Source organism: Chroicocephalus ridibundus, chromosome 6 (genome assembly GCF_963924245.1).
Source record: "Chroicocephalus ridibundus chromosome 6, bChrRid1.1, whole genome shotgun sequence".
NCBI classification, from domain to species: Eukaryota; Metazoa; Chordata; class Aves; order Charadriiformes; family Laridae; genus Chroicocephalus; species Chroicocephalus ridibundus.
The window spans coordinates 43,319,982-43,338,786 of NC_086289.1; the positions used below are offsets into that span (position 1 = coordinate 43,319,982).

General features: G+C 54.6%; 1 protein-coding gene across 1 annotated transcript in view; it reads left to right on the top strand.

The window, feature by feature from the left end:
• PDE6D (phosphodiesterase 6D) overlaps positions 1 to 7,772 on the top strand; it is a 42,887-nt gene extending 35,115 nt beyond the window's left edge. Inside the window, exons 3-5 of the mRNA XM_063339891.1 lie at positions 3,640 to 3,765; positions 4,624 to 4,729; positions 7,122 to 7,772. Of these exons, the coding sequence (XP_063195961.1) occupies positions 3,640 to 3,765; positions 4,624 to 4,729; positions 7,122 to 7,203 (314 nt within the window). The 3' untranslated portion in view covers positions 7,204 to 7,772. The remainder of the gene's footprint in view (positions 1 to 3,639; positions 3,766 to 4,623; positions 4,730 to 7,121) is intronic.
• The last annotated feature ends 11,033 nt before the right edge of the window (positions 7,773 to 18,805 follow it).

An 18,805-nucleotide genomic window follows, 5' to 3' on the forward strand; every position in this document is an offset into this window, starting at 1 on the left:
GAGCTGTGTCTCAGGAGAGTGTGTTGTGTTGCCCCATTTCCCTTCTGCCATCTTTCTCACTTTGGCAAATCACATCATCTCACTGTGTCTCAGATTTTCCTCATATGTTAAACAGGAACCCTCACCTCCATCAGAGGAGTTTGGGGAATTAATTAAAGCATACTCTGGCATGAGATTAATGCCAGTTGTACAAGGAATTGCTAAAACCTTATCTGGTGTGCAGTTCAGTCATCCATCTAGAAGATGGATGACTGCAAACTGGAACAGGTGCAGAGAAGAGCTATTAGGAGAAGCCACTGAAAAGATTATGGATGGGAGGATGGTCTTCCTTAGAAGAGGGGAAGAAAGCTGTTCTTTTATGGCTTAGCAAGAAAAGAAGGCTGAGATGGATAGATTCTTCTCAATAAATAGGCTAAGAAAAGTGAGAGGTGTCCAACAAAGGAGGATAATCTGACTATGAATTAAAAGAAGGTGTGGGAAAATGCAGTTCTGGTACAGTCCTGCAACAGAAACGGTGAGGGCAAACAGAACACACAAGGCCATGTGTGTCTCAAGGTCATTATGTAGTACTTATGTGTGTGTGTTCTGTGGCCATTCAGGGCAAATCACAGTCTAGACATAGCAAACAAAGAATTAAATATATAGCAGAGTGAGTAAAATATATTTCTTTTAAACAGGACTTCTATTTGCTTTTTAAGCAGGACTTCTATTTGAAAGTACAGGTTTCTTTAAAAAATGAACTCTTAAGTTTCAAATCATGTTACTGTATTATTACCTAAACTTAACTATTACCACTTAGATTAAATAAAAAGAATATTAAAGTGGTATCGCATTGCTGCCAAAGTCTTAACATTAAACTGCTGAAAGTAGTGAAAATCACTGCCTGAGTACCTGAAACTGGAATTAACCATCCAAACCAGCTTTTGACAGCAGCTTTTCCATGTACCCAGTCAGCTCAATTCAGTGACAGTGCACTCAAAACTGGGAGGCAATCTGGGAGACCCAAATCTAGAAAGTTTGGTTTCTTCCAATATACAAGCAAATCTTGGGAGTAAACTGCTGAGGTCCAGCACTTGTAGAATCCCCAGTGTTGTTCCCAGTCACCACAGCCAGCTTTCTTTTAGGAAATGCAAATAATCCTTTCATTATCTAAGAATCATAGAATCATAGAGGTTTGGGTGGGAAGGGACCTTAAAGATCATCTAGTTCCACACCCCTGCCCTGGGCAGGGACACCTCCCACTAGATTAAGTCGCTCAAAGCCCCATCCAGCCTGGCCTTGAACACCTCCAGGGACGGGGCAGCCACAGCTTCTCTGGGCAACCTGGGCCAGTGTCTCACCACCCTCACAGTAAAGAATTTCCTCCTAATATCTAATCTAAATCTCCTCTCTTTCAGTTTAAAACTGTTCCCCTCGTTCTATCACTCCACTCCCTGCTCAAGAGCCCCTCCCCTTCTCTCCTGTAGCCCCTTTAGGCACTGGAAGGGGCTCTAAGGTCTCCCCGGAGCCTTCTCTTCTCCAGGCTGAACAACCCCAACTCTCTCAGCCTGTCCTCACAGCAGAGGGGCTCCAGCCCTCGGCGCATCTTCCTGGCCTCTTCTGGACCCGCTCCAACAGGTCCATATCCTTCTTATGTTGAAGGCTCCAGAGCTGGATGCTCTACTACAAGAAAAGATGTAGTTTGAAATATAACAGAAGTTTGTCTAAGACAGCTTTATTTCTTACGCATCTCAAATACTTTAGGTAGTTTCATTAAACTCTGTGAAAACATAATGATACAGATGCATTTCAGTTTCTAACTAAATGCGGTTGGACCCAAAATGACCTGCTTAATAAATAAGAAATGTGTCATTCATCGTTTTCTAATCTAATCAGAATTAAGTATCTGACTAAATGTATGTTAGCTATATAAGTGCTTAAATAAATGTGCAGGTACAGTATATCCTCAGGTTAACAAAAAGCAGTACTAAATGTAGGATAAAGCCTGCACTTACCTGCACTTCAGCATGTTTTAAAATGGTCCTCACTGATGAGAATCAAACTTCTTTCTCTTCTTGTTAATGGAGAAAGAGGCATAAAAGCAAAGCGAGTTTAAAATAAATAATTTCAATTACAATTTTCTGCTTGATGGTACACATATAAATTAAAATCTTTTAGATCAGGGGTTTAAAGACTACAGACTCCTACTTTTATTAAAAGTAACCTTTTATTTTGTAGTTTTACGATATTAAAGCAAACATTCTCAGCAGTCTGTCTTGAGGATGAAAGAAAAGTAATTACTAAATTGCAGAAGTCATTTTACACTTAACTGCAAAGGGATGTTTATTCACAACAGGCTGTAGTCTGTACTTGTGAGGGCAGTAAAGCATGGTGCCATGCAGATTTCTACACTGGAAAAATAAAAAAAAAAATACTAAAAATAATTAGAGAGCTTTTACATTTAAAACTCTTCCCTTACACTTTTAACTTTCTTTTTTAACTTTTTTCTTTTAAACAGTCCTTGGGCTGTGTACTTCTCCATGGGATAGGATGGTAGCTTACGTTCCCTAAGCCTCCAGCTTTCTAGATTGGGTTCATATCAAGGTCCTACTCCACTAAACTGTTCTACATTAGATAGATTTGCCTGGGGTTTGGCAGACTCTTCCTTTTATTAAACAGCAGCCTGCTGCCTGCTCATGGACCGTTCGATATGTTTTCCATTTAGGAACAGTTTGGCTCATAAAGCACGTGCCAGCTGTATTCCCTCCCCTCTTTATTTCTAATAAATTTACATGAAACATTTTCTAATACGCAGGAAGGATTATGTATAATCACACCACTGAAGTATGATGGGCTTGAGATATTTTTACTGCATTGACTCCCCCTCGTATTCTCCTGATTATGACCTTTCAGCATATTAATTGATGCTCCCAAACTGTCCCTTCGCTTACTCCTCCACCTCTAAAAAAAAGCCTTATGAAATATCTACCAGGTAGAGTTTGCCAGTTGCTATTGGTGTCTCACCCACTGCAAGAGCCCAGATACCTTGGATTGCCAAATTACTCTATCATCTCTTAAACTCTCTCATTTGGTACTGACTTTGCTGCCTGTGTGGGTCACAATGTTTGGGGAAGGGACATTTTGTATACTTTTACAGGACGCCTTCCCAGAGCTCTGTGAGATGGCTGAAACAGCGCGGCTGGGCTGAGAAATAGCCGTTTGTGGTTTGCTGGGGATGCACAGTCTGAAAGGGAAAGAGAAGTGAGAAGGTCTAACACGCTTGGTGTACTAAGCAGCCCCTCGACTGCTTCTGATCTTCAGCACACTTCCCAGAGTAAAAATTTAAGTTGCATCTCACATTTCGACTTGAAGAATTGTGTTTTTTCGTAATAAACAGCTAAGAACCAGGAGTCTGAGATCAGCGTTGTATTCCTGGTTCTGTCACAAGTTTCTTTCCTGGCTCTGGGCAAGGTACTTAAACTATTTGCATCTTGGATTTCACTCCTGCAAATGTAAAAACAAAGTCCTTTGTGTTTGCATTTCTCCTGCTACTATGATCTTGTACTAGCACTAATCATTATTTCAGAATATAATAGCACCTGAAGCAGCTGGGTTTGCATTATTGTGTACAAATAATGCTTCTTTATCTTGTTTTCACAGCTCGAGTTCCTAAAAAAATCCTGAAATGCAAAGCAGTGTCTCGGGAGTTAAACTTTTCCTCAGCAGAACAAATGGAAAAATTCCGACTGGAACAGAAAGTTTATTTCAAAGGGCAATGTCTAGAAGGTAGGCATCTGCTCTGTGTGCAGTCCTGCTGCAGCGCAGGGAGCGACCCCCAGCGCGGCAGGGATTAGAGAAACTAAAATGGGTTGAACGCGGCGATTTTAATTTTTCAGAGTAGCACCGAAGCACTCATCTCGTCAGGACTAATGGGCCACAGTATTAGGGATAGCATTTCATAAGTGTATTAACACTTCGTTATGTAAGCAAAAAATCTGGGTAATCATGCTTCAGGGCATAAATCCACCGCAGGCTGCCTGAGGCAAGGAAACAGGTTATTTTAGAGTCAACCATTATGGGGATTCATGCATCTTCCTCAGAAGCACCTAGTGCTGGCCACCACCAGACTGGAGGCCAGGCCGGGCTAAAGGAGCCTCTGGTTTACTTTGATCACAGCAGTGCCACCGAGTACTGTCCATGTGACTCCATAGCTGCACATCTGAGCTCCCTCGCCGCAGTATTACTCTTAATCTGGGGTGGAGGAGGGGGAGATAAAACATTGAGCTCCTTGTCTTTTGGGCAACCGGTTGTACGCTTAGTCTCAACTGGATCCGGGGGATGTCTGCAAGAGGGGGAGTGTGGTTTCCCTGTTCCCAATTAGGTGTGATAAAATTTCCACTGAATGCTAAGGAAGTGGTGTGACTTTATCATTACCATCAGCTATTTTAGAAAGGGAGTATCTGCTTTAAGAGAAGGGCAGGGTTCAGTGCAGTTTAAGCTGTACAAAGTAATTTAAATGTAAAATGTTGGCAGCACAGCAGGACAGTTTAGGGAGTTCCCCAGCCTGTCAGGTGAAAAGCAAAAGGACCACTTGTGGATTTTATCTTCTTTCAAATGCCTCTGGATCTTCTTTTTACTTTGCAGAATGGTTCTTTGAATTCGGTTTTGTGATTCCTAACTCCACAAACACTTGGCAGTCCTTGATAGAGGCAGCACCTGAATCACAGATGATGCCAGCTAACGTTTTAACGTGAGTGCCTTGGGCTTAAAGAATGTGAGAGCAGGCAAAGAAAAAGCAGTGTGTGGCATTTCCTTGGGAGCCACAGTGGGAATGAAGAGAGGGAGCTGCTACCAACTCTGAATCACCCTCGCTACTGTTAGCTGTTGAGAGATAAAAGGGGCTAAGCCAACCTCATTACCTTCTTTCCCATAGGTCCAATTTGCATTAATATAGCAATAAAAGTTTGGAGAAAGTGGAACTGATCCTTTATTAGAATTGCTTAATTTTTTTGAAAGGTGAACCGTGAAAGGATTTTAAAATGCTTTGCAGCTTAATACCCCTTAGATCCAGGAAAAAAAAGAAAAGAAAAAAAAAAGATGTTTGGGCCATTTTCAAATCCAGATATTGATCACTGACTCTTGTCCAAGGTGGTTGGTTTTCATGCAATATATCACCCATTGGAGCTGTTTCATCACTGTACCATCTTGCCAAGCTTTGTGTCTTTTACATCGGATTATAAACCATGCATTTAGTCATATGGAGTTGGATCTGGGGATAAAATACCCTTAAAAGGTAGGAAACAATCATTTTACAGTTCACCTGTAATGGGATTCACGCACCTTCCTCAGAAATGTCTAGTCCTGGCCACCGCGCACATTGACTTCACTTGTGTCAGGACAATGCTCTGAGCGTGGACAGCAAAGCACGAGCTGTGGGGGGGTGACAGAGAAGACTCCTTGAGGGAGGCCCCTGGGAAGCTGTAATCACTGACAAAAAGCCACCCTGCCTGCAGTGCTAGATGGGTGCTGGCAAGCACATGAGGAGCACGTTGCCAGCGGAGACAGAAGGGTATGGGAATCCTCCTGCCAACAAGAGGCAGACAGGGAGCAGCCAGTTTCACCGCAAGGTCACAGTGTCCTCTGGAAGACCTCCCTCTCCAGTGTTTTCCCTCTCATTCCCTGTCTGGAGGAAAGCCAGTTGCATAGAGAAGGCACCGAAATGGGAACTACTGTCACTAGTTTCTATTCACAGCACGTTTCAAAGAGAGAGCGGACTCAGAAGAGCGCATCAGTGTTCGAATAGTGCTCCCTGCCGCAATCTGCTCAGAACCTCGTGCGTACCACACACGTCCTCGGCTCCCAGAGCTTGTGGCTTTCAGTCAGTACAGGAGGAGCCAGATTTGGGACTTGGAGTAAAGAAACAAAGACATCTGACAAGTTGATTTTGACCATCTCAGGAAATCAAGGCATTTTCAGGACTGGAAGTCAGGAGAGTCCCGTTCTCAAGTGTCCTTGAGGGTTTTCCAGTGTCTCATTCTTTCCCTGGAGTCTGTCCACTTGTAGTGGGCAGCCCAGATCTCTCTCCTATTCATGGAGGTGTCCTAAAGTCATTCGTGAGGCTTTTCAGCAGAATCACCAGCCCAAAGAAATCCAAAGGGGTTTTTGTAGCCCAAAGAAATCAGCTTTTTTCAGCTGCCAAGGCTTGGAAAGGCCATCACTTTCTGATATTCCCGAAGACCTTGTGTTTGTCTCGGTGTTTCCATAGCAGAAGAGAATGGAGTTGTGGTATCTGGTGCTAACCAAGGCATTCTGCACAAGGGATTCCCAGGATGAATGAATATCAGACTGAGAACATTCCGACATTTGAGTTCGAGCATAGTCCACGCCACAGCAAAAACCTTACGCTTTTGCCAGGTTCAGCTTTGCCAGTGCTGCAGATACCAAGAGCCACAGCGGAGATGGAACTGCTGCTTTGATTTTCAAGAGCCAGGTTATTTAGGCATGGTCAGATCACACTGCTTGGGCATCCAGGTGTTGTAATGGCCCCAAAGTTCTTAGTTTTGTCTACCAAAATCTCCAAGTCAGCAAATTAAATCATCAGAGCTTTTGTCACACCCAAATCTACATTTCCCTTGCAGTTTGTATAAAATACGCTTCTGCGTTTGCATTTAAGCGCTTCTTGAGGGAAATGACATGTTAGGTTGGTTGAAGTAGCTTGCTCAGCACTGGAGGACAGAGATGGGGAATGAAAAAAGAATTCCCATCGGTTTTCACAGTTCACTGCAAGAGAGAGGGGCCTGAAGGTGCTGGGGCTGCTGGTTTATTTTTAGCAATAGAAGCGAGCAGAAGTTTGCTGTCGGTGAGCACTCCCTGCAGCCTGCGTGGTACTGAGCCCAGAAAGGGGGTGATAAGGGAGGGATGGGGGGAACTGCTCCATGTAGGAATGCGGTGGAGAGATCCTTCAGCCCTGACGGCCCCAGGATGAGGACACAGTGCTCACTGCATGCGGCTCCAAACCAAAGCTCGCGTTGTGGGGGGTGAGGTGTCAACCCAGGCTTGAAGGAGCATTGGGAGGAGCAGGCGTTTTCTACTGTTTGTGCATTCTTCTAATGCCTCTTCTTTCTCCTCTTTTCCTTCCACAGTGGTAATGTTATTATAGAAACCAAATTCTATGATGACGATCTTCTCGTAAGCACTTCCAGAGTGAGACTTTTCTACGTTTGAGATGGGGCTTTTTGGAGCTGTTTTAGTTTTCCTCCATACAGTTCTTGGTGCAGAACCCCCCGACTATCCAGTGGAAGACACTCCCGTAGGCGGTGACCCTGGGGACCAGCTCAACGTGGGTTGTGACCTTTGCCCATCAGTTATTTTTTGCTTTCTCCTCTGACAAGACCAGACCAAACCCTCAGAGACAGGACCAGCTGCTCAGCGGTACACTGGGGAATAGAGGCTGTCTCTGAGCACGGGCGAACGATGGTCATGCAGAACCAATGCTGTAAATTATGTTAGCCTCATCCTTTGTACTCCTCTGGATCCTGGTATAATCTCCCGTGTCCACTCACACCAAGCTCTCAATGCGTTTCATTTTTGGAGGATTAAGTTAACCTTTTCATTTTTCTCATGTTGTAGGTTTTTATCCTTTCACTGGATTTCTGTGTAACTGGTCCACACATCCTCTTACCCTGAACTTGTAAAATAGACTGTGATATCACCTAATGTAATTAAAACAAATTTCTCAATTAAAACATTCCTACCGTCCAAAGAAGGGAAGAAATGTTAGTTCTGTGCGTTTTCCTTTCTGTTACAAAAATGCCTCGCAGCGGGCACAACCTCCTGTCAGGCAAGCCAGCAGCAGAACAGGGCTTTCCACAGCCCTGCTCTTCCGCAGCCCCCATATCCGTGTTAAATTTCTCTTTCTCCAGCTGACCACGTAGCAGAGGTTTCCTGACTGCTCTGAGCAAGGTTTCTCCTTGGCCTCGTTTCTGTCCGGTAATCCCTCGGGGCAGTTTGTCCCGTTTGCCTGCTCACCAGTTTCTCGAGCAGCACTGCACGCTGTTCCGCTTTTCTAAGTTTCTGGGGACGCTCAAAACCCCTCCGGAAAACCCTGTGTTCCCTCGAGCCCACCAGCATCAGCTCGGAGCTCCCCAAAGCACCGCTGGGGCTGCGGTTGCCGATACCAACAATCCCCACGTGTGCCCAGCTTTAATGACACACGGCAGCAATTTTGCTACGAGAGGCTTCTCGAGCCCTGCTGCTACTCATTCCCCGGTCGTTTTTAATTAGCTCTAGCACCTGTAAATGTTGGGAAGGGGGCAGTTGCAGCTTCTGCTCTAAACATCACGGGCAGCTTTATGATCGCTCGACACCTTGGTCAGCCTGTCCTGTGGCTGGGATTGGGATTCTCGGGAGAGTCACAGGGAAGCGAAACGCGTCATTTCAGACCCTGAATTCAGCCACTGGGTGTAGGTGGGAGCGATACGGCATAATTTTTTTTTTTGAGGTGAATTGAAGTTGGACCATTAATCCCCATGAGAAGAGCATTATCCATCGTAGCAGCTTTCTCATGGGACCTCGCTGATGGATTTCAGCCTGCTGGGCTCGCAGGGCAGAGTCTTCTCAGCGGCGTGCCCCGTCCTAGGCCAGCCTTTATACAGGCATCAACCAAATGCCACCTGCACCCGGCATGAGCAACACCCAGCGACAGTGGTGTCTCACCAAAGAGAAGAGAGAGAAGGTATCAAAACAGGAAAAAAATAAAAACTCGAGGGTCTTGAGAGCCCGTACCGCACCTCTGTGCCCCAGGATAAATGCTCTGCCAGACACACACAGGTGTCCGGCAGGGACAGGGAGAAGGTGTCACCTCTTGCCAAGCCGAGCTACAACCGGGTGCTGGGGAGCCTCTGCCCCAAGGAGCAGAGGGATGCTCCCAGCGGGACTGACTCTAACCGGGGCGCCTTTTCTTCCAAGGGCAAACGCACTTGGAATTCTCACACCCCGTTGTCCTCACCGGCGAGGAAGGGGCCTGCGGGGTGCCCTCCCTGGGGGTCTCCACGGGGGTTTCGGGTGGCCACCGACACGCGTAGCTGCGGGTCCGGCGGGGTGAGCTGCCCTGGGGGGGGGGGGGGCGCGGGCCCTGAGACGGCCCGAGGGGACGCCCCCGAACCCCCGTCCCCTCCCCGCTGCCCCAGTTCGCCCAGTTCACCCAGGGGGAGCGGGCCGGCTCTGCGGCGGGTCATTGTCGCCCTCAAGTGGCTCCGTGGGAAATAGCCGGCTGCTCCCCGGCTCCTGTCCCTGCACCAGCCTCTCCCAGTTCCCCCCAGCATCCCCCAGTGCGGGGCTCAGCCTCCCTTAAAGAACCGAGGGAGCAAGCGGCGGGGCCGGGGCGGGACCAGCCGGCAGAAAGGCCCCGGTAGGGCGGTGGGGGGACAGTGTGTTCTGACCATTCACCACCCAAAATCCGAGTGAAGGGCCCCGGGTGCTCGGAGCAGGAGCCCACGCTTGGCCCAGGCGGCTGCGTGTCCCCTCCCGGTGGGGCTGAGGGGGGTTTGGGAGCCCCGGGAGAAGGGGCTGGGGACACAGTGCCGACGCCGCTGCCCTCAGCACGTCCCCTCCCCAGGGCCCTCGCACGGGGCCATTGGCACTGGGGCAGCAAAAGGCCCCAGCAATGGGAAAAGTGGGGCTGGAAAGGGGGAAGAGCAGAGCAGGAGGCCAGAGGCGCGTGTGTCACCGCTGCCACCACCCGTCCATGTGGCCAGGGTGGTTCTGGCTGTGGCCCGAGGGCAGCCCCACGCCACCCTCTGTGCAAAGGCTGGGGGCGGGGGGGGGAAGTGGGAATGGGGAGCAATACAGCAATTCCCCCTTTTGTTTACCAATAAAAGTTCCCACCTGGAAACTCACAGCCTCGGCAGACATTCCTGGGGCAGGGAACCTTCCCCCAGCCTGGTCCACATGCCGGGCGCTGCACGAAGGGAAGGCTCCATGGTGGCATGAGGGGCAGTTTTGGGGGGGGTGGGTAGGACCCAGCTGGATCAGGCAAGGAGCCTTTTGCCACGCAGGGCCCTTCCTAGAGCCCAGCCGCCGGCAAAAACCCTGGCTCACCTGGAGCTGCTGCCTCCCGGCGCTTGCTGGAGCCGTTGGAATCTGACCAGCCAAGCAGGGCTCGGGAGAGGGAACCGGCCGGATTCAGCAGCAGCCGCTGCCCTGGATGAGTCCCGACTGACAGCCGCAGCTTTCCCCGGCTCATTGTTCGCAGCCGGAGAGTTTTGGCCTCGACAGCTCCCATGGCGGGTGCGAGAGAGCCTTCCAGCTGCCGGCACGCAGGCGGCATCTCTTCCTGCTGGAGCCTCAGGGCAGGGAACGTGCTTGGGAGGCTGCTCCCCGCCAGCCAGACGGCTGCCATGCAGGGCTCGCCCCCCGCGTCAGGAGGGCTGCGAGCAGCCCCGGCAGCCTGCAGAGACCTGCGGGGAGGGCAGGGCCCCCGCGGAGCCCGGACGTGCTGCCAGAGGCCACAGAGGCACATGGGGGAGCGGAGGAAGGAGAGGGGAGAGCCAGGGCTGTGCACAGCCTGGGGGGGGGCAGCATGGAGAGATTTGGGGTGAAACTCGTCAAAGGCAAACTTCACCCTCACTGCCCTTCAGCCATGTCTTCGCCTGAGACTCTCCAAGCTGGGGTGCTGCACAGCCGCTGGGTAAAAGCGGTGAGGCAGCACGGGAGGAGGGTGACACACAACACGCTTTCGGGGAGCTCTCTGCATGGTTTTGGGGCGCATCACCCCATAGAGGCTCCCTGAAGCACAGGCATGGCTTACGGCAACGAGAAACACCCATCGACAGGACGCAGGGCTGGCTGTGGAGCAGGGCCCTGGGCACGCTGGGTTCTTGCCCACAAGCTGCGATGAGGGCGGTGGGGGACCAGGGCCATCTCCTCCCCACCGCACAGCGAGCACCGGGCTCCCACACCCTCACTGCCCGTTGCCAGCACCCCACCAGCACTTTACCGACCCCGGCTGCCCCCCGGGCACCTTCCCAGGCCACCGCGGGGGCTCTCAGCTGCCCCACCACCCCGCAAAGCCGACTGGGGCTCCCGCTGGCGCGCTGCCCCGGATCTGCCCTGCCTAATAACACTCAGACGGGGAAGCAGAGCCGTCCTAACGTGGTTAATTACCTGATTCACGAAGGTTACGGGCAAACAAAAGGTGCACAAACAGCCCAGGGCTACATTATGTTCGGTGCCTGCTTTGCTACTCTTACCTTCCCGTGGGTGCAGGCAGCACGTGGTGACAGCGGGCAGCACCATCTCATCCCAACATACCCACCTCTGTCCCGCCCTGGTGGCACTGAGCAGGGACAAGCGGGCAGGGAAGGTTCAGGTCCCTCTGTCCCTTATGGGGGCAGAGATCCCGCTCCTGGGTTGCCAGGATGGTGCAGGCAGAGCCAAAGCTGGGCATCGAACCCCTCGGACACAGGGACCTGGGGGCTGCCAGGTGACTTCGGCACAGCCCCATCTGTCCCCAAAAGCAGCAGGGCAGCGGCAAGACCCCCAGGCCCCATTTTCAATCCAAGGTGCCCAACTCCTGCCCTACGGAGGGAGCTCCCGGCCACCAGCCCCTCAGTGCCACAGGACCTGGTGCCATCCCTGGTGCCGCTGTACGTGTGACGGCAGTGCTCCCCGCCAGCACCCACCAACGCAGGAGTGGAGCAGGGTCAGCCATCACCATGCCATTCCCTTGCTGAGCATCCCATTCCCACAGGGTCCAGGTCTGTGCCAAAAACCCGCCTGTACAACCCTCACCACGCCAAAATCCTGCCTGTTCTGCCAGCGCCCCAGGGCCAGGCAGGGTGGAGAGCATGGCAGGCGCCCAGGAGGGATGACGAGCTGGGGACACAGAGAAAGGAAAGGAGGGGACAGCAGGACACTCTCCCAGTGTCCCAAAAGCCAGGCTGGAAAGTGCTGGCATTGCCCAGGTGCACAAAAGGGGCAGGGTGACGAGTCGTGGGAAAGGAATCCACCCATGGCAGCCACGGAAGATGGACACCAAGAAACCTCTAGGGATACAGGAGTGATGTGAAGATCCTGATGACGAGGGATTTACAGAGCCAGGGTCACCTGGCTGATAGAGAAGCACAAGTGGCCGGAGGAGAACACAGACGCCCGACTTCCGTGGGAGGACGTGGCAAAACCAGCAGCTGAGGCCAGATACGCTTGGCTCAGAAAAACGGGAACGTTTGCACCCCTTGCTGCTTCCCAGGATCCTTGCGGGAATCTCCCCGGCGCAGAGCAGGGGAGGAGGGTTCTGGCTGCCCCGGGGCCAGCAAACACGCTGTGCCGCCTCCTCGTCCCCGTCCCCCGACAGCTCCTTTGGGTTTCCCGGCGGGGAGGCCTCGGCAGCGCGACCCACGGAGACGGGGCAGCCGCGGCCTGTCCCCGCGGCGCCGCCACCGCTCTGGAGGGGGGCTTTGGGGTGCCGGCCTTCCCCGCCCCGCAGCGCTAGGGGGCGCTGCAATACAGCCATAGCGCCTGGGCCGCGCGGCGCCTGCGACAGCGCCGGGGAGGAGACGCCGGCTCGGGTCACCGCCTCGGCCAAGGGACCCCGGGGGAGCCACCGAGGGCCAGCTTGGGCCCATCGGCCCCACGCCGGGTAGGCTGGCGGGCCACCTGGGCCGGGCCGGGCCACAGGTTCTGCCCCGAGAGAGGAGCGGTCCTTGCACGGGGCTGGACGTGCCGAGCCCCGCGCCAGGCCGGAGCCCGCCGTGATGCCAACGGGTACGCGGTTGGGAGTGGGGCTGCTCCCGCCGTGGGGTGAGGAATCCCAGCATCTCCCGCGGGCACCGGCACCTCCATGCCTTGTGCCCGCCTTCGTCCCTCTTTCAGCCCTACCCCTGCCAAGCCGGGGGGATGCACAAGAAGCCCCGAGAGCCCACGGCCACAGCTAACGGCCCAGTGCGGCTCCCCACAGTCGAACACAGCCCCCCAGCCTTTGGTGGGGACCAGCCTGCTCTATGGGGTGCCCCAAGACCCCCCCCGTGGTGCAGCGCAGGGGCAGGGAGCAGCAGCTCCCATGCCTGCAGCGCCTTCAGAGCCCCACAGCAGGGGCCTGTGGGGGCCTCGGGTGCCCCCACGCTCACCCCTGCCCACGGCAGAGCCCCACAGCCCCACTGCCCACCCCCCCAGGACATCACCCCAGAGCTGCAGCCTTGCTCCCACCGTCCATCCCGGGGACGGGCCTTTGTGCTGGGGGTGTCCCCAGGGAGGCAGCATGCCCTTGCTTTGGGGGGATTAGCAGGGCTAAGGGGGAATTTGCCCCAGGACGGGGAGCCAGCCCCTGCACTGGCCGGGGTTTGGCTCCCCAGGGGTCTGTGCTGCTGGCTCTGCACCCATCCGCGTGGGGTGGGTGCACCCCACAGCAGTGGGGAGCTGCTGAGCCCTCATGCTGCCTTTGCAGCCTCATTCAGTGGTGGAGCCGACCCCGGGAGGCTCAGCAGGCTGCCCAGCCCCACGCAGGACCACACTCCCTGCCGGGCCAGGCAATTTGGAGCCACATCCCTTCTCTGCCTGTGGGTCCGGAGCTGGCAGTGCCCGGGCTGCCGGCTGGGGAGTGGGTGGATCACACGTGCCATGGGTTGTCCTCCTCAGCATCGCCCATGGGCCACGCACCAACTGAGCATCCAGGTCTCCAGCTTTGGGCACACGCTGCATCACGTCTGGCACCTCCTCCCCTAAGCTGCGAAAGGGGGGTGCTGGTTTCCAACTCCCTGGAAGTCCAGGGCCAGGAGCTGGCTCTGCCTGTGGCAAAGCTGAGGGGGACAGAGAGGTGCCCACAGAGCCCAGGGGCGTCCCTGTGCCCAAAGCGAGCTGGAGAGCCCGCATGCCCACCCAACACCCATCTGGCACGCAGGGAGAGACAGAGCCCCTCGCCTTCTGGCCTCCCTCCTGGGCAGGAACAGACACACACAAAGACCCCATCCCTGCAGATTTACAGCCTGAGGTCTCCATCCCTGTGGATTCTCCAACGGCTAATTCGGCTGAGCTTTCCCCAGCTGCCTCCCTTGCACCATGCTTTCTTACAGAAGGGATGAAGAGCATCTCCAGATCCTCGTCTGCTCCAGAGTCCAGCACTCGCTGCTTCCTCCCAGGTCTCTTCCTGGGTCACGCGTGGTGCAGCATTACGGAGGGGCCTTTGAGCCCACCACCCCTCCCTGCGGGGCTCCCCAGCTGGCCATGAACAGGAGCCATGACCCTCCTTGGGGTTTGCAAAGCCAAGTGTCCCACACAGCCCTTCCTCCTGCCCTCTGGAGAGGATCAGCTCAGCCAAACAAGGTGGAGCAGCCATCAGCCCAGGGAGGGATGGAGGATTCCCAGTGTCTGCACAGGAGGAGCCACAGGCACCCCAGCCCTGCCCCCTCTCTGGGGCTCTCACCCCAGGGTGGAGAAGGATTTGGAGTGGTGGCCCCAAGGGGACCTGGCAGCAGGGTTTAGCATCCAGCTGGGTTTCAGATCTCACGGAGCTCCACTGGGCTGGGGACTGCCAGGTCCCTCCGATTGCCAAGTCGGGGTCTAGGACCGGAGCTGCCCCGGCCACTGAGGAGGACAGGCTGTGGGGCTCATGGCAGCCAGGGATGAGACAGGAACCAGATCTCCCACATCTGCTCTTCAGCGTGGGCTGGGCTTTCCTGCCCACACCAGACAGCTCTCAGGGCAAGCGCACAAACATCCCTGCGCCATTGAGGCCACACATCTTTGCTATGTGGGATGGGCCAAGACTGGCCAAAGGCCCCAGGCTTCCCCAGCCTGCTCCCAAGGGGGCTGCTCCCCCAGGACACCTTGCACCCTGAGACAGCTGGCAATTTCTCTGCCAGAGGAACAGCTCTTCATGTCTATTCTCGACAGCAACACCCCAAAAGTACTTCTGTGTTTGTGATCTTGAGGAGTCATGCCTAGAAGGCAGTTTCACTCATCAGACGCTTAAGTAGATGCCAAGTATTTGCCCAGACGCACACTGCACCAGTAACCCCAGCCCGCGTCTAGTTTGGAGTCCAAGTCCTACATTCCCCACAGGCAGGTTCTCCACCAAGCCCTCAAGGTGCTCCAGATTTCATGAAGGTTGTCAAGATGCAACAAGAAGAGTTTTAGATGAGACTAACTGAAAGCTACAGCTGGTGCAGGACAAGCTTGAGATGATGAAACAGGTCCTAACCTACTATAGGCAGGAGGTGAAGACGGGAGATAGGTCTATTGGCCCATACCCAGCCCAGTTGCCCACAGGGCAAGGTCTCAACCCCACTGGTTACGCTGGTTGTGACCTTTGGTAGCACAGCTCCACCGGCGTGTTGCATTTCAGGCCGACCACGTGGAAGTTGATCTCAATTCACCCGGTTGTTCAGCCACTCACAGGACACCATTGTGCCCACTGAGGCCCAGCCACAGCAGAGTCCTTGGGAAGGGCTGCCCTTGATCGAAGTGGCCACCTGTATGCACCAGCACAGCCTACGACCCCTCCAGGCTCATATGAGGCACCCTGCAGCTCTCCTGACGGCTACGTTTAGGAGCTAACTGGGTTATCTTCAGTGGCCAGCAGCCAGGTAACACGTGCCAGAACAGCTTCAGCCATTTGCCTCCATGGTCTCCAGGACCAGCATGCTCAGCAGTCCAACCAGGATTCAAATCACCCATGAGACATGGGTCACATCTGCAGGCAAGGGGCAGCACAAGTACTTCTGCTCCACAGGTTATGGCTGTGAAGCTCTAGGTGAGGGACCCAACATCATGACACCATGCCTGAAGGCACACAGTGGCTACGTGCTCTTCACCTCCAATCCCGTGGCATCAGTCCCCCACAGAGCCTGGCTCTGGTCACCAGGCAGTGGCGGAATCATCTTCTGCGCACCGGAGGCAGGTGGGACTCCCCAGGTCGCAGCGGGCAGCCCCTGGCACAAAACCGTCTCACCACAGAGACCATTTTTAAGATCCTCAGAGATGCCTTCAGCCAGCACGACTCCTGCAAGCCCTCTCCTGCTGAGGGGAACCTGCTGCTCCCAATCCCCATCCCAAGACATCATCCAGGTGAGCAATCCTCGTAGCATTTTTGGATTCACCCAGGAGGCCCTGCGTGGCATCAGGCACCAAATGAGATGAAGAGCCACCTTCAAGCCCACGTTCCCCCAGAAACCTCCCAGGCAGGAGGCTCTTCCAAAGGACCATCACCCCTCCACCCGCAGCCAGCCCCAAACACAAGCAGAGCACCGGCACTGAGGGGCCTTTATAGCCCTCGGTGGGGTGTGGCTGCCTCTGATTGGCTGGGACAGCTGACAGGTGGCAGCTCTGGATTGGCTCGGAGCAGATGCCCTTGCCCTGCGATTGGCCAGCTGCTGCTGCAAAGGGTGAGACAGCAGCAGAGACAGGTGGCAGCATGTGGTTGGCTGGGGGGAAGTGCCAGGTGGCAGAACAGGATTGGTCAGGCCTGGGTGCTGCTCGACTGTGATTGGTGGCAACAAGACAAGGGAGACAGGGAAGTGGGGGGAAAGGAGGGACAGCTGGCAGCATGGGATTGGCCAGTAGGCTGTGCCGGTGCATGGGGATTGGCTGGGGCCGGGTGGCTGAGCAGTGGGGCTGGGAGGCGCTCCCTGTGGTGGCCCATGCACTGAGTTGTGCCTGGTCTCAGCCCAGTCCTGAGACCAGCCTGCCCCCTCCCTGCTCCGCGCCCAGGGCAGCGTCTGCCCTCTCTGCACCCAGGACATGGGACCACGTCCAGGGGCCCCAGGGTAGCAGTGGGCTACCAGATCCTCCCGTGACCCTGCCACGAACGGGCAGAGACGGGGTGCAGAAACATCAGGGCCACCCTGCACAGCTGGCGGGGAGGGAGCAGGCCTTGGCCTCTCCATGGCCAGTGGCCACTGGGCTCACAGCAGCCAGGCGAGGACCAGGAGCTGGGGGGCTGGGGGCACCCCCCAGTCTGCGCTCTCTTCACCCCCGGCTGCTCCGTGCCCGATCCATCGCCAGCCTGTCCAGCCGGTAGCAGCCTTCAGGTTGACCACATCCCACACTCCACAATCCAGTCTGAGGAGGACGTCGCTACCCCCGGGTTCTGGGGGGCTGCAGGTCCTGCTCTGCATGGGGGGCACTAAAGATGCCGCTCCCCCATGGGTACAAAGATGGGCCCCAGGGGCCTCATGCCAGCTGTGCATGCAGGTTCCTCATGTCCCAGCGACACGTGGAGCCTGCTCTCACCAGCTCCTCAGCTGCAGAAACTTATTTGAATAATTTGCCTCGCAAATCTGCGAGCACCAGCTCGAACTGCAGGTCCTCGGAGCTCACCACCATGCACGAGCCGTGCACGGGGCAGCCACGGCGGGGATACGGGGACGGCTCCCGGAGCTGCACGACAAAGCCCCACCCAGCAGCACGGTGACGCTCGGTGACAGTCGGCAGCACCATGTTGCTACTCCCATGTCATCACGTCCCATCGGGAACATCAGAACTCTGCTAATCAAATCTAGCACCAGCCTCCAGCCCTGCTGCGAACACCTCAGCACCCAGGCAGGGCTGGATATGGCCCTTGAATAGAGGCAGTAAATCTGATAAGCTGTCAGCTAGCACCACGATTAGTTGGATAATTAAGGACAAGGAGCCAGATTTTGAGCTTATTTGCCACCGGTGTAAATACAAAGTAAGTGACCTGGCTGCTCCCGGGAATCAGGAGGAGCTGTGAACCTCACAACCAGCGCATTAAATGCACAATGGTTTCTTTTCTTAAAAAAAAAAAAAGAATAAAAATCACCCCCCAGCATCTCAACACTAACGGCCAGGCTTACAGGGCGGGAGGAGGAAACGAGACCATCTGGCGAGGCTCTGGCACAGCCCGGGTCAGTGGGGAAAGGGGACTCGCCGGAGCCAGGAGAGGGTTCAGGAGGCACAGACACACGGCAGGTTCCTGCGAGCCATCTCCACACACCCGGCAGAGCTATTCTGAGCTCCAACGCCCTAGAGGAAGGAGGAAAAATTAGTTGGAGGCAGGTTAGGAGCAAAGCAGCAGAGGTCTAGGCTAAATTACAGCATTTTTGGTTTGGTTAAAACAGACAGACAAACCCCCGCCTGCCTCTCGGGGTCCCACCACCGAATCACTGCTAACTCAGCGCCCCAGGAATTGGTGGGCAGCTGGTGCAGGCTGGAGATCCCCCAGGGACCAGTTCTGGGCGAGTTCAATCCCTGTGGAGCACTGCCTCACCCAGCACATGCATCCTATCTGGCTGCCGTAAACAAACTCCATTGGAAGGGGGGGGAGGGCATTTGCACAGCCTCGGCACCCACCACCCATAGGTCACCCACCACCCGTGGGTCACCCACCCACAATGAACATCACAAGGAAGGATTTTTGGGGTGGGTTTCTCACCCTCACTGCACCAGCCAAATGCACTCCCCAAGTCTGACGGCACAGGGGCAGCAGGACTGCTGAGCAGCCCATGCCCCCAGCTCACTTTCCATCTCCCTCTACGCCTGAGGGTTTCCCAGTCTACCCACTCCCTACACATCCCCGGGAGCAGCTGGAGGAAGCAAACGCCACACCGGAGCAGAGCTACAGCTCTCCGGAGAGCACAGCCATGGGAAGAGGCTGCCTTTGCCTGCCCTGGCAACAGGAGCCAGGGGTGGGGGGGGTGACACAGCCCCAGAGACACGCAGCCCTCAGACCCTCCCCATCAACACCCACTACCCTCTCTTCAACTCTCCTCCCAGCCCCAAAGTCCAAAGCAAAGAAAGGAAGGGGAGGAAGAAAGAAATAAAAGAACTGAAACAAATGAAAACTAAACCAAAAAGCAGCAGTTGGGAGGCAGCC